The 14039-nt window shown below is 42.2% G+C and overlaps 1 protein-coding gene across 1 annotated transcript; it reads right to left on the reverse strand.

Moving 5' to 3' along the window:
• Positions 1-7899: 7899 nt before the first annotated feature.
• il13ra1 (interleukin 13 receptor, alpha 1) lies at positions 7900-13806 on the reverse strand. The gene is made up of 8 exons (XM_079579647.1): positions 13688-13806; positions 13239-13329; positions 12962-13131; positions 10662-10795; positions 9322-9445; positions 9146-9242; positions 8068-8146; positions 7900-8001 (listed from the first exon to the last, which is right to left on the reverse strand). Exons 1-8 carry the CDS (start codon positions 13773-13775, stop codon positions 7915-7917), a joined length of 870 nt encoding a protein of 289 aa, XP_079435773.1. The 5' UTR covers positions 13776-13806; the 3' UTR covers positions 7900-7914.
• Positions 13807-14039: the final 233 nt, after the last annotated feature.

The following is a 14039-nucleotide window of genomic DNA, read 5'->3' on the forward strand; positions in this document are numbered from 1 at the left end:
TCGGAGGAGGACGTCTGTCAGCAGCCGACGCAAAAGTGCCTCATCAGAAAAGGTTGCAACACTCCACTGATGTGACGTTTAACAACCATCAGTGGCTGTCCTTTCTCACACACTTGCTGTGGGAGTCGAGCCAAACTGCCACGCCTCATACCTCCATAATGTCCCCGCGCTCGCCTCGGGCCGGAGGAGAAAGCACCGAGCTGAAAGGACTCTTTTATAACTCTGGATTACTGTGGACTGTTGTTGACTTTCATGGACAAAGATGGAATGATGTAGATTGATGTTTTAAAGATGATTTTGTATCTGTTTGTCAGTTCCAGCTCATATTAAAGCCGGGGGCTCTTATGTGATGATATTGTGACCTTGTGCCACAGAGGTGTATGCTGGTGTTACACCCCACTTTACTGATGGTTGATTGTGTCCACATGCTGAAGCATCATCTTATTCAGGTTTATTTACAGTGGAAGTGTATGTTGTAAGCTTTTCATTCAAAGAAGCTAGACTTCAGCAGTGCCAGCACTTCCTGTAAGCCCATAACGTGTTGTCCTCCGAGGGCACCACATGGATGACATGTATGCCACAGGTGAATCATTTCTAAAGAAAAGTGTCTCCTCTTCTTCTGAAAGGCAAATCATAGTAAATTCATCTGAAAACTTGAGTAAAGTCAGACGTCCTGACAAAAGGTTTGCAGCCTCTGAACCTGTGCTCACAGGGACGAGGCAGAGCTGGAGCTGCTCCAGTTCTCAGGGACAATTAACCACATTGTTTTTATTTTATTATAACTAAACTAAATTCATTAATTAAAGGGGGCCTATTATGCAAAATCGACTTTTTCAAGCTTTACATCATGTTATTAAGTCATTCCCTCATTAAAACCATGCCTGAAGTGTTGCCTTGGCACATTCACGTATTTTCGAGTAATCTGTAGAAACTCTGATGGCGGCCATTTTAGGGATAAAACGCCTGATTCCTTCAGGAAACGCCCTCGACCTCCAGGATACGCCTCCGACCTTTCGTCACCAGCCGAGTAACCAACCACTGCCCCTCAGCAAACCCCCTCCCCGCAGTGTCTAGCCCTAAGATGTAAACAGAGTCATCATGGAGGATTAGCTTCATGTGTTGTGAACCGGAGCCACAGCAGACTTTTACAAAGACACACATCAGTGTTTCTGTTACCGAAACACCCAGGATTAAAACCGGTGACAAGAACACTTATTTCAGTGTCTGGTTCTGCGCTGGGCCTTGATGATGCACAGAGCCTCCGGAGAAAGCTAATGCTAAGCTAAACCTCGAGTCATCACGTGAAAACGAGAAATATGCACAAATAAAGTCAATAAAACCACCACACACATAAAGAACCGTTTAACAATGATCACACACGGAGCCAGGCTTGTTGATTTGGAAGTTTATTGCTCACATTTCATCTACAATGGGTCATAGCCGAGTGGTTTTCTCCCGGAGCTAACAAGCTAGCCGCGACAAGCTAACGGGAAAATTCACTGAATACAAGCATATTATGCATTGAAAACGTCACTAAAACAGGCAACTGCTTGAAGCAGCCTTTATGATGATCACACACGGAGCCTGGCTTGTTGATTGTGTAGTTTATTGCTCACATTTCATCTACAGTGAGTCGTAGCCGAGTGGTTTCTCTCGGAGCTAAGGCACTATTAGCTGCGACAAGCTAACAACCTTCACCTTCACAACATTCATTGAAAACAGGCAGCATATTATGCACAAATAACGTCAATAAAGCCGGCAACTACTCGAAGCAGCCTTTACGATGATCACACAATGAGCCTGGCTTTACACATTTGTGGTTTATTACAGACTTTTCATCAACAATGAGCTGTAGTCGATTATAACAAGCTAACGGGTAACCTCGAAAAACCATTGTCCACTTGCACAGATAATGTCCGTCTTTGAATCGTATGGGCTCCTGCAGATCCTGGTGTCGTCCATGGGGGTATAGTTAGAGATCCATAGGGCATGGCAGATGCAAAGAGATAGCCTCCAAACAGCAGTTATTTTTCAGGCAAGAGCCCCTTCCAAGCGTCCGGTGTGGAAGGTTTGTTTCCAAATAATATCCTGTGTGGCCATTGTTCACAAAGTGATAAACAGTAGGTCCTTTCCAACAATAAAAATTAAAATGCACCGATCGTAGTTTCAATACTTGAGACAACGAGCGGAGTGTTGTTGTGATGCCACAGACAGCGTGTGGAGGGGGCGTGTCGGAAAGGGTCAGAGGTTCTTAAAGAGACAGAGGCCTATTTCAAGTCATTTGCTAACGCCATTTTGAAAGAGCAATTTTATACAAGGCAGTTATTCTAATTTACTGCATTTACAGACCAACAGAAGGTTTCGTCATCATTGTAGTGTCCTATAGACTGGTGCTATGTGGCTGAAAAAAGCATAATACCCCCTCTTTAAAATAAAAATACTTTTGTAGTTGTGGTCGTGTTCACAAGGCCAGACTGCCCTTGTTTTCCCCACTTTCTCTTTTTCAACTTCTATTTTGCGATGCAGCAGCGCTACTTCCAAAACGTCCTTTTCATCTGTGTGCATCTAAAGGAGAACATTAGCAAAGTGTCTTTACTTTGTTTTTCCTTTGGGAAACCACTGACAAGGTTCATATACGTGACATACATATATATCCCAAATGAAATGAATGTTTTATACCGACCTGAATAGCCACTGGCAGTGTGTGTGGTAGAAGTGAATAGTAGAGAAACTACAGTAAAGTTGTTTTGCCATGGGCTGACTAGCACTGCTCTGTTCCTTGTACTACTATGGTCACATAAATACTCCTAAATACATAAATATCTCTGCTTTAGAATATTCAGCTGCTAAAAGCCAAGTCGGCCCCTGGACTCGGCAGCAGTGCGCCAATAAACAATAGTTTATATTGTTCTGGCAATGAAGTATTAAGTTGTACATACTGATGATGTGTGGGCAGGTCGTGACAAAAACATGCTCAACAGGTTCTACTTCGGCAGTATTGATAAGAAACAGCGCCCTCTTGTGGGTAAACTATTGTAGAGACAGACATGCTGTTCTACGTTAGGATGTGATCGATTCTGTGTGAATATTTTGTTTTGTGGGTGGAAATAAATGTTTCCTCAAATAAAGTTTAGTTTTATTCACCATATCTAATAATTATGTCCGACAAAGCTCTGAATGTGACCTGAGCCCTTTATCTTTGTGACCTCTGGTCTCTGCTGAGTGGACGACTTTATTGGATGTAATTATAAACTGTAATAAAACATAGACTTAATACGTTTGACTAAACATGTACAAAAATGGATAAAATGATAATAATAATAGTAATAGGCTATCTGTGTTTTGAGTAAAAGTACTTTTACTTTTCTACTGTGAGTAAATAGGCCTATTTACAAAATAAAACAGATGTAGATCGTCTCGTGCTCCTTGTAGAATGACTTTGTTTTTCTGTATTTTCTGACATTTTCAGAAGAATCAGAATCATTTTGTTTGGAGGAGAGTCAGTTACAAATAGCCCACAACAACAACATAAACACATCCACGGTGGCCCGGATGTTGTTCTCATGAATTCATTTGATAGTGTGGTACAAAAGAGTTTGTTTTTTTTATAGCAAACTCCTGACAGCTGCACGTGACGGATCAGCTGTGATTTTAATGTGGAATGTTGGAATATTCTGTGTTTCACACAATTTATGGCGTCATTGAAAATAAATCTGTCTTTTTCGCTCCAACACTTCCTGACAGTATCATGTGACATGTTCTCTAACTATTCCCACTTTTTGTTTTGTACCTTTACTGGGGTCACTACAATTATCAAAGTATCATGATTTTTACTTGAGTAAATATTTTGGCGTCTCTCCCTCCCCCATGAGTGGGGAAAGCTGCTGCAGACCCGGACCGAGACAGATCTACCGAATCCACCGTGATAGTGCGCCCTCTGCTGGATATGACGGATCTAGCCTGATCACCTGTTGTTTCTTGCAGACTTAATACAAAAAGTATGTGGCCTTTAAGTATTTTCAACTTTGTCAATTCAATTTCACTCGTGTTCTTCTTTCACGTGATGGAAACTTCCACCTCAACATGATCCAGAAGAAGCTGCGCCCCCGCCGCGAGGAGGAGCATCTATAATAACTGTTTTATGGATAAAAGCTGTTCATAAACTGGTTTAGTTGGATGTCTGACTGTTTCAACATATTGGCCTGAATAAAATATTAAAATATCTGCAAAGATTTGCATTAAATTAAATTCTAATATAAAATATATCGAACAGCTCCAGTTTGTTAAAGCCTATAAGGCTTTACACATATTTCAACTTAGGCACCGGAAAAACGGAAAATAAACTTACTTCATTGTAATACATTAAAATCATCAGCAGATGGCAGTATAGAGCAGGGGTCTCCAAGTCAATTTCCCCGGGGGCCAAATATATCTGGAGTGTATCGCCGGGTACATAAACAAACACTCCAGTCAAATATGTTTGAACTGGGAAAATACTTTTGAGGAAACGTTTTAATAAACGAATAATAATGAGTCTGACAGAACTGTAGCCTCGGCTTACACTTATGTTACACTTAACAAGTCTCTGCTACTCTGTAGTCATTATTCATTCACTCAGCACTAAGCTACTATTGTAGCCACAGCCGCCCTGGGGCAGACTGACCATTTACCACGTGGCTATAATTTTATAATTTGTTGTTTTTATCAGGATCGCTTCGTATGTCAGTGCCCTCTGCTGGACACGTGTGGAATTCACTTCTTTTTTTTCTTTAAGCTGCCCCCTAGTGGCTGGAATGAGCACACTGCTTATTTCCTTAAAGGGGGGGTATTATGCAAAATCGACTTTTTCAAGCTTTACATCATGTTATTAAGTCATTCCCTCATTAAAACCATGCCTGAAGTGTTGCCTTGGCACACTCACGTATTTTCGAGTAATCTGTAGAAACTCTGATGGCGGCCATTTTAGGGATAAAACGCCTGATTCCTTCAGGAAACGCCCTCGACCTCCAGGATACGCCTCCGACCTTTCGTCACCAGCCGAGTAACCAACCACTGCCCCTCAGCAGAACCCCCTCCCGCAGTGTCTAGCCCTAAGACGTAAACAGAGTCGTCATGGAGGTTTAGCTTCATGTGTTGTGAACCGGAGCCACAGCAGACTTTTACAAAGACACACATCAGTGTTTCTGTTACCGAAACACCCAGGATTAAAACCGGTGACAAGAACGCTTATTTCAGTGTCTGGTTCTGCGCTGGGCCTTGATGATGCACAGAGCCTCCGGAGAAAGCTAATGCTAAGCTAAACCTCGAGTCATCACGTAAAAACGAGAAATATGCACAAATAAAGTCAATAAAACCACCACACACATAAAGAACCGTTTAACAATGATCACACACGGAGCCAGGCTTGTTGATTTGGAAGTTTATTGCTCACATTTCATCTAAAAATACCATTTACCATTTCATCTACAATGGGTCATAGCCGAGTGGTTTTCTCCCGGAGCTAACAAGCTAGCCGCGATAAGCTAACGGGAAAATTCACTGAATACAAGCAGCATATTATGCATTGAAAACGTCACTAAAACAGGCAACTGCTTGAAGCAGCCTTTATGACGATCACACATGGAGCCTGGCTTGTTGATTTTGTAGTTTATTGCTCACATTTCATCTACAGTGAGTCGTAGCCCAGTGGTTTCTCCCGGAGCTAAGGCACTATTAGCCGCGACAAGCTAACAACCTTCACCTTCACAACATTCATTGAAAAAAGGCAGCATATTATGCACAAATAACGTCAATAAAGCAGGCAACTACTTGAAGCAGCCTTTACGATGATCACACAATGAGCCTGGCTTTACACATTTGTGGTTTATTGCAGACTTTTCATCAACAATGAGCTGTAGTCGATTATAACAAGCTAACGGGTAACCTCGAAAAACCACTGTCCACCTGCACAGATAATGTCCGTCTTTTGAATCGTATGGGCTCCTGCAGATCCTGGTGTCGTCCATGGGGGTATAGTTAGAGATCCATAGGGCAGATGCAAAGAGAGAGCCTCCAAACAGCAGTTATTTGTCAGGCAAGAGCCTCTTCCAAGCGTCCGGTGTGGAAGGTTCGTCTCCAAATAATATCCTGTGTGGCCATTGTTCACAAAGTGATAAACAGTAGCTCCTTTCCAACAATAACAATTAAAATGCACCGATCGTAGTTTCAATACTGTGGAGACAACGAGCGCAGTGTTGTTGTGATGCCACTGACAGCGTGTGGAGGGGGCGTGTCGGAAAGGGTCAGAGGTTCTTAAAGAGACAGGGGCCTATTTCAAGTCATTTGCTGCCGCCATTTTGAAAGAGCAATTTTATACAAGGCAGTTATTCTAATTTACTGCATTGACAGACCAACAGAAGGTTTGGTCATCATTGTAGTGTGCTATAGACTGGTGCTATGTGGCTGAAAAAAGCATAATACCCCTCTTTAAACATTCATAACTCCGCAGGAATGGGCTAGAGACTTACTTCTTTTTTTGACATGCTCAGGAATTTGTGCTCTACAAGTCAGAGGCTGGATTGAATTATCTCGCAGGCCGGATTTGGCCCGCGGGCCGCCTGTTGGAGACCCCTGGTATAGAGTGATGCTTCAGTTTGAACATTTGCTGATGCGGCTTCCTTTTTAATAACTAACACAGCAGCCCCGGGTGCTTTTAGCAATTCTATTGTTCATGTCATTTGTCAAAGCACTTCAGAACAATTTACTGTGAAGCTGAAGCTCTTTGGACCATACACTTATTATGCAAATGACATTTTTCTAACATTTTCTAAATTGTCAGGCATCTAAATGCATTTTTTTCTCTCAGGGGAAGGACCCGGATCCCCTGTGGGGGGGTCTCTCTCCTACCATAGTCTACAAAAAATGCACACTATGTTTTATCATAAAGGGAGACAGATAAACGCTGATTAATGATCACTTTTATAATCACTTTTTTTTTATTGTAAGATCAACTATATAGCCATGGGTACAAATTACAAGAAGAGAACAAAGAAATAATGATCAAATAAAGGTAAACAGCAAAAGGAAAACAGAACAAATCGAAACAAAACAAAATAAACAAACATCAATTTACCAGGGCTGGGACAAAATATCGCAACGAAAAAATGTTTGCTGCAAGTATCGTAGTGCTTAGCGGCGCGGGGGCATATGGGATGGCACGTAGGCAGCTCCTACAGGGTGTAACAGAAATAGGTATACATGTAAACAAATATGCACAAAAACAAAACAAAAAACACAAAAAAAAGCAGAAAAGGGAAACAGTTTCATTCCCCCTTCTAGCTTTTTCCTGACCCCCTTTTTGGTTTTGTTTTATTCCACATGTAAAGCGTCTTTGAGTGTCCAAAAAGCGCCATACAAGTTTGATGTATTATTATTATTCACATCAAGAGTCAGAGTCTTTATGGGTTTGGGGAACTGATTAATTGGATATTTGGTTTTGTCTGTGCCACTTAGTTTGATGAATATGATGCTTTGCCAGTTTGAGGAGAGTCTGCACCAGAAGGAAAAGGTCTTCAGGAAATCTTTGTGCTTTTTCCGTCACTTTTCTGTTGCTCTTTTTTTGTGGCTTCTTTGTCGCGTTTTCGTCACACGTTTGTCACTTTTTCATCGCGTTTTTGCCGCTTTTTCCAAGAAGCTTTTGGATTTGTGTGGAAATGTGCTGGGTTCAGGTGGGGGGGGTGAAGAGGTTGAGGTCAGCAGCGTTTGTACTACAGGAGGTTCCTTCCAGCTGAAAGTTGAAGACGCGGCCCCCGGCTCCCAGGCGTCCTCAGTCTAAAGTCTTCATAGTGCAGCGAGTGAACAGCTTCTTCTGTCGTGTCCATTGGTGGAAGTTCAGGCACAACCGTTTGGAAAGAGCTGCGTTTGACGGGTGTTTGGTTAAAGCTGTGGCTGTCTGGGGTCGACCACCAGAGTCACAGGACATTCCTCCTCCGCTTTGGGGAAGTAAAAGTTGGGCAGATTGATCTAGAAGAACGAGTAAGTCAGTTTAGGCAGCAGACCTACAATTAGAAATACAAAAAAAAAACTAACCTTATTGTTGTTGTTCATCAAGTCTTTGAATAGTTCCGAGTTCGGCTTCGGCACTTTGGGGAATATTTTATCCTTGTTTCTATTACAAAACAGACAATACAGGAATATTAGTTAACATGATGTAAATACTGTATGTTTAACTATTTACATAATTTTCACCAGGGAAATAAGATCAAATACAAGCATTTAGCACCAGAGGCTCATTAGGCCCATTTATTCACTTATTTATGCAAAGGGAACAAAGCACATGACAATCAATATAAACTATTATATGGAGCATGTAGTAAAGAAGGTGAAACGTCCTGTATGTTTCTTTATAATGTTATTTTGTGCAGTTTAAAAATGTTAAAATTAAGTATTTTCCTTCCCCTACATGTTTCAACAATGTCCTAAGGTGTAGAATGAGCCCAGACCTGTTCACCACAACTGCACTGTCACTCAGAAAGGTGTTAAAGGGGGGGTAATATGCAAAATTGACTTTTTTTTTCAAGCTTTACATCATGTTATTCTGTCATTCCCTCATTAAAAACATGCCTGAAGTGTTGCCTCGGCACATTCACGTATTTTTGAGTAATCTGTAAAAACTCTGATGGCGGCCATTTTAGGGATAGGTTTGCCTGAGTCCTCCTAGGAACGCCCCCACCTCCTGGAGACGCCTCCGAGCTTTCGTCACCAGCCGAGTAACCAACCACTGCTCCTCAGCAGAACCCCCTCCCCACTGATGCCACAGACAGCGTGTGGAGGGGGCGTGTCGGAAAGGCTCAGAGGTTCTTAAAGAGACAGAGGCCTAATTCAAGACATTCACTACATTTTGAGAGAGCAATTTTATACAAGGCAGTTATTCTAATTTACTGCATTTACAGACCAACAGAAGGTTTGGTCATCATTGTAGTGTGATATAGACTGGTGCTATGTGATTGAAAAAAGCAGAATACCCCCTCATTAATTTGGGTCCGAAGTGCCGTCATGCACGAGCTTAATATAGAAGCTGCAGTTACACGTATGACCTGAGGTGGCAGTAGTGAGTATAAAATGGCCCACTTGCATCTAGCCCCTTTAAAGTCAAACGCTGACGTACTTCAGACAGCAGAGTAAGGTTAGCACGACCAGCAGGGCGAGCACCAGCGGGATCAGAACCATAGCGAACAGCAGCGGGTTAGGGCCGGATGCTTTACCTGTGAGTAAAACAGAGAACCATTGTTAGACCAGTGAAGGGTGACATGTAGGAGTATATAGAGACTAATGAAGAAATACCGTAGTGTTTGTCAGGGGTCCACTCAGTCCCTCCAAAGCCGTTGGTCTCTGCTCTTATGGAGATGCGGTACGGACACTCAGCAGCTCGCTGCAACTTAAAAGGGCGCTCCATCATTTGAAGAGGCTGTTGAAAACAGGACAGTAAATGAAATCAGGCTTTCAACACCTCACTTAACCCGACGAAAGTCATTTCTAAACACTTCATTCATAATTTATACAATATTTACAAAGCTTTTATAGATACAGAGGTGGCATCTCTGGAATTGCCCATATATGGTTATGTTTGAAGCAGTCAGAGGGGGGAAACATAGACTGCAAAAAATAATGGACATCTTCTGCTCACTCCTCCCCGTTTACCATAATGACCACGGTCGAGGGGGAAGTCATGGCGGATTTACAGACTCCCCCTCCCCAGCTCTGACGAAGCACGTTCCTAAAAAGGGCATAAGGGCGGGATCTTCACTGTAGACTCGGCCCTTGTGTGACGTGTAGCTCGCGCTGCTCCGACCCTCATTAAGTACAATATTGCAAAAAAAATTCTTACGAAAACCAGCCTGGTTTCATAAATTGTGATTAACCCAGCGTTATCTCAGAGGAATATCTAGCCTAGTCTAGTGTTGAAAACATTTAAACCAGGCATTAAAGTTGTTTTTAAAGTGTCTAAACTCCAATGCTTTTCAATGGGGGCCTAGTGGCGATATGGAGGTACTACAGCAATGGCGGAGCCATGGCCCCCCCCCCCAGTGTCATCATAAAGCAGAGCAGCCAGTGCCCATTGGGGGGAAACAAAGAAGAGATTTTTTTTTTTTTCAATCGGGCTCTCCGGTGTTCTTTCTTGTCATTTGATTACCATTTCATGACTTAATTGGTCTTATTGAATGTTTGTACAAACTGAGTTAGCCTAGTACGCTTCACTAATTCATCGTAACTTTGTGCTGAATTTCACACATTTGGGGAAATAATGATGATCTAAGTTAAACATAATGCTGACGAGACAATTTTAGAAGCTCTCAGCGACATTCTCTCTAGTAGAATTTGGAGCCTGATGTGTCGGGCACAGTTACATTAAACTTTAAAACATAATCCACACAATTTGTTTAGATCTGCAAACGTCGATTCTAATCATGAACTCCCTCAGTTTACAAGATTGAAGCTGTAGTTCCAACAAAACGGAACATCCGACCGCTCAACAGCTTTTAGGCAGGATTTACTGAAAATCTCTCTAATATTGTGCTTGCATTCACCTTCACACCCGGGAATCTTGAAAGTTCCCCATCTTTTTCGGAGAGCCCTCTCACTCCAAAACGACTTTCAGGCATAAAAATGTAGTTCGTGCTGACCTTTGGCAAAGTACTGCAGGCCGTGTAGTTTATGAAGTAGTTCCATATTAAGTGTCTGAACTCAGGGGTGGTCCAATCGATGAGGAAATGGTCTTTGGACTCTGTCACTGTCCACTTCAGATGGGGAAGGCTCACTGCGGACACAAACACAGGCACGATCAATACAAGAGTAATCCTCCTGAGGGGCACCACAGGGTTCAACACTGAAACCCCTGCCATTTCAATGCCCATATCTGTTTTTGTTTTTTGCTTTTACATTGATCAGCTGTACAAAAACAGCCTATACATATATTTAAATGTATCACATGTCACTTAATACAATACAATCGGCACTTTTAGTTTACGTTTGAAGTTAAAGTTGGAAAACAGCACCGTATAATCTGGAATGTGGTGTTAATATTGTAAACTCACAGCAACACAAAAAAAAGTTAAGTCTATACGAACTTCACAACAAGGAAGTGTATTTTACAAAAAGTGTAGTTGCAATACATGGTAAGGGCTTCTCGTAAATCCCCTTTGTAATTCAGTCAGTGGTTTCTTATTTGAACATCTGCATTTCACTACTAGGAAGGTTACCGCAGACCCACGACGCCAAAATGGGGAAGGATGTGTTTCACCACGTTTCCTCTTAAGGACCAGTTTTACATGTGTCCACTAATATTTCTTGTTTTTGATTTTTTTGCAGCACAAGATAATTCACTGAAAAGCGGTTTGCATGCAAATAAGTTAGCCATGACTGTGCAGCCAACAGTGCCACCATTTCCTCTGTGGAGGCTCCTACAGAAGGTCCTTCAGAATGCAATATACTTCAAATGAATAGGGCATAAACTGGCAATAACAAACTAAAGTTGAACAGGATGTGCACAGCCCGAACGCAAAGGAGGATTTACTCAGATGAGCATTTTTAGATCACAACAGTCATGAAGAAAGGCTGACTAAAACTGAACAAGCTGCTGACTCATGCTTTGCTTGCACGCTACAGAACATGAAGACCATGTCAGTCAGATTATCACAACGATCAACCCCATAATCATTCTGGACATAACGTGAAGTACAGACAAACTGATAAAGGGGCTCCAGAACGACGACGTAAGAGCTCGAGCCCGAGAAATCTCTTTTCTGTGTTTTAAGGCGTTCTCTCCAATGTTATAGCATTTAGAGATTGTTTATTTGTTTATTTGAGCAGTAAACATTCTGCTCAAAAGGAGTGGGCTGAAGCAAGAAGCTTATGAGTGCCTACCCCGGCGCGGAATCCAAGGGTACGCCCTTGGTTTGGTGTTGCTATTGGTGGGGACACTTTACCCCCCCCCACACACACACACACAATTATTATTATTATCATTTTTTTTTTTTATATAATGCCTCCAGACTTCGTCAGCATACCAACTATTTTCCGATCGTTGTTGAGTGAAACGTCCGACCTAAATAACCGAGAAACATGACGTGTTTCCGTCGGACACGTAAATGCGTCTCACGTCCCACAAACAGACAGAAGCTCCGTTGCAATCCAAAAATATGCATTTCTCCGCGAATATTTGACCAAAAAGCGCAGTGATGCCGATCGTCCTCTCCCAAGACTAAAGTGCCACATCTGAGTCAAGTCTTTGTGAAAGATCGCACAATGTGAATGAAGTTGGTGGCGACAACTTGGCCATCCTGAAATATTGGTGGGGACATGTCCCCATGGTCCCCACGCAAACCTTGTGCAGGGGTGAATCGGAGTATACAGGGGCTGGGGCATTACAGGGGAACCACTGACAGAAAAACTGTCAGAAACTAACAAAAATAATAATATTGTTTTATATTTATCTTTCTAACTGCAGGGAAAAGCAGCTCACGTTTAAAAGACTCGGCTTCTTTTTTCTTAAGTAGGCCCCCCCGGGCCCCCTTCCTTAAAATGCTGTCCCAGTAATTTTGTACATAGATTGGAGCATTAAAAATATATATATTTCAAATTTTGTGGCGATTTAAATGTTAATTAGACTTTAAATCCAAATCCATTCGATTTTCCAAAGTTTAATTTTAGCCTAAATTTTAAAGAAAGCACTTTATATTTTCAAGCAGATTAAACACATTTTGAAAAGAAGAATTAGGCTGAACGCTGTCGTTCGCCACTTGAGGTGACTTGCAGCTAAAGAAAGACTTGACTTGACAAAAGCTATGACTCGACTTGACTTGACGAATTGACTTGGACTTGCTTGGGACTTGGACCCCCCCAGACTAAAACTGGATTAAAACGCATTGTCAGAATGAACACCGTAGGGGGCGACAGTAAAAGAGCGCTGGCGGCTCGTCCTCACAGTTCAGAGCTCCAAACTGGTAGACGTTGCGGATGGTCCTGTTTCCCAGTGTCCCGATCAGCAGCACTTGTATCGTCTGGAGCGGATTCACCTGGAGGTCACAGCTCGTCGTGCTGTTGTAGCTCGGACACTCCCGTAACTCATCGTAGTATGACTTATTTATTTCTAAACTGAAAAACACAAACAAAAACATATTGAGCGTTTTACTTTTATACAAAAAAAATGTTGTCCTATGCGGTTGTGAAAGTGATAAAATGAACAGCAAAGGAATTCCTACTTGTAGTAAAAGTTGAGGCGTGCAGAGGCAGGAGGCTTCCAGGAGCAGCGGGTCCGAGCGGAGGACAGGATCACACAGGACAACTCAAAGTCTGCAAACAACAGGAAGTACATTCATTTCAGAAATGTGTCACTTCTTTTTGTTCCGTTTTTTCCTTTCTCATTTGCGTCTCGTTTTCACGCTTTTTTTCCAGGAAGCTCTTATAACTGCTTTTTTTTCACCTCATTTAAAGAGGCTAGATGCAAGTTGGTCATTTTATGCTCACTACTGCCACCTCAGGTCTTACGCGTAACTGCAGTCTCTGTATTAAGGCAGTTGTGGTGAACAGGTCTGGGCTCATTCTACACATTAGGACATGGCTGGAACATGTAGGGGGAGGAAAATACTTAGTTTCAACATTTTCAAACTCTGTGTAGTACCTTTAAAGAAATAACTGAGTGGAGTCTCACCTGGGTCATCGAGGGGGACGAACACCGCTTCACTCTCGCGGTCGCCGCAAACCGTCTTGATCGATATTTGGAGAAATCCACCCTGCATGATCCAGAAATTACTCCAAGGGGATGACGACAAGTTGTAGCGCTAAAATCAAAATAGAAAGATTTATTACAACATTTATTCCCTGTCAGATCTGGGGTAGACAACATGCAAGGGTCACATTGGTTCTAAAGGACTCGTTTCTATTTGGTGACAGATATATATATTGTGCCGTTGTCTAAATGAATAAGAGAAGGGTGCTTTTGGCTGTAGTCGTGGGGAGAGGTCAGCATTGGTATTCTGCAAATCTCAAAGGAACAACTTCAG

The sequence above is a fragment of the Gobius niger genome (genome assembly GCF_951799975.1).
Source record: "Gobius niger genome assembly, chromosome: 21".
Lineage (NCBI taxonomy): Eukaryota > Metazoa > Chordata > Actinopteri > Gobiiformes > Gobiidae > Gobius > Gobius niger.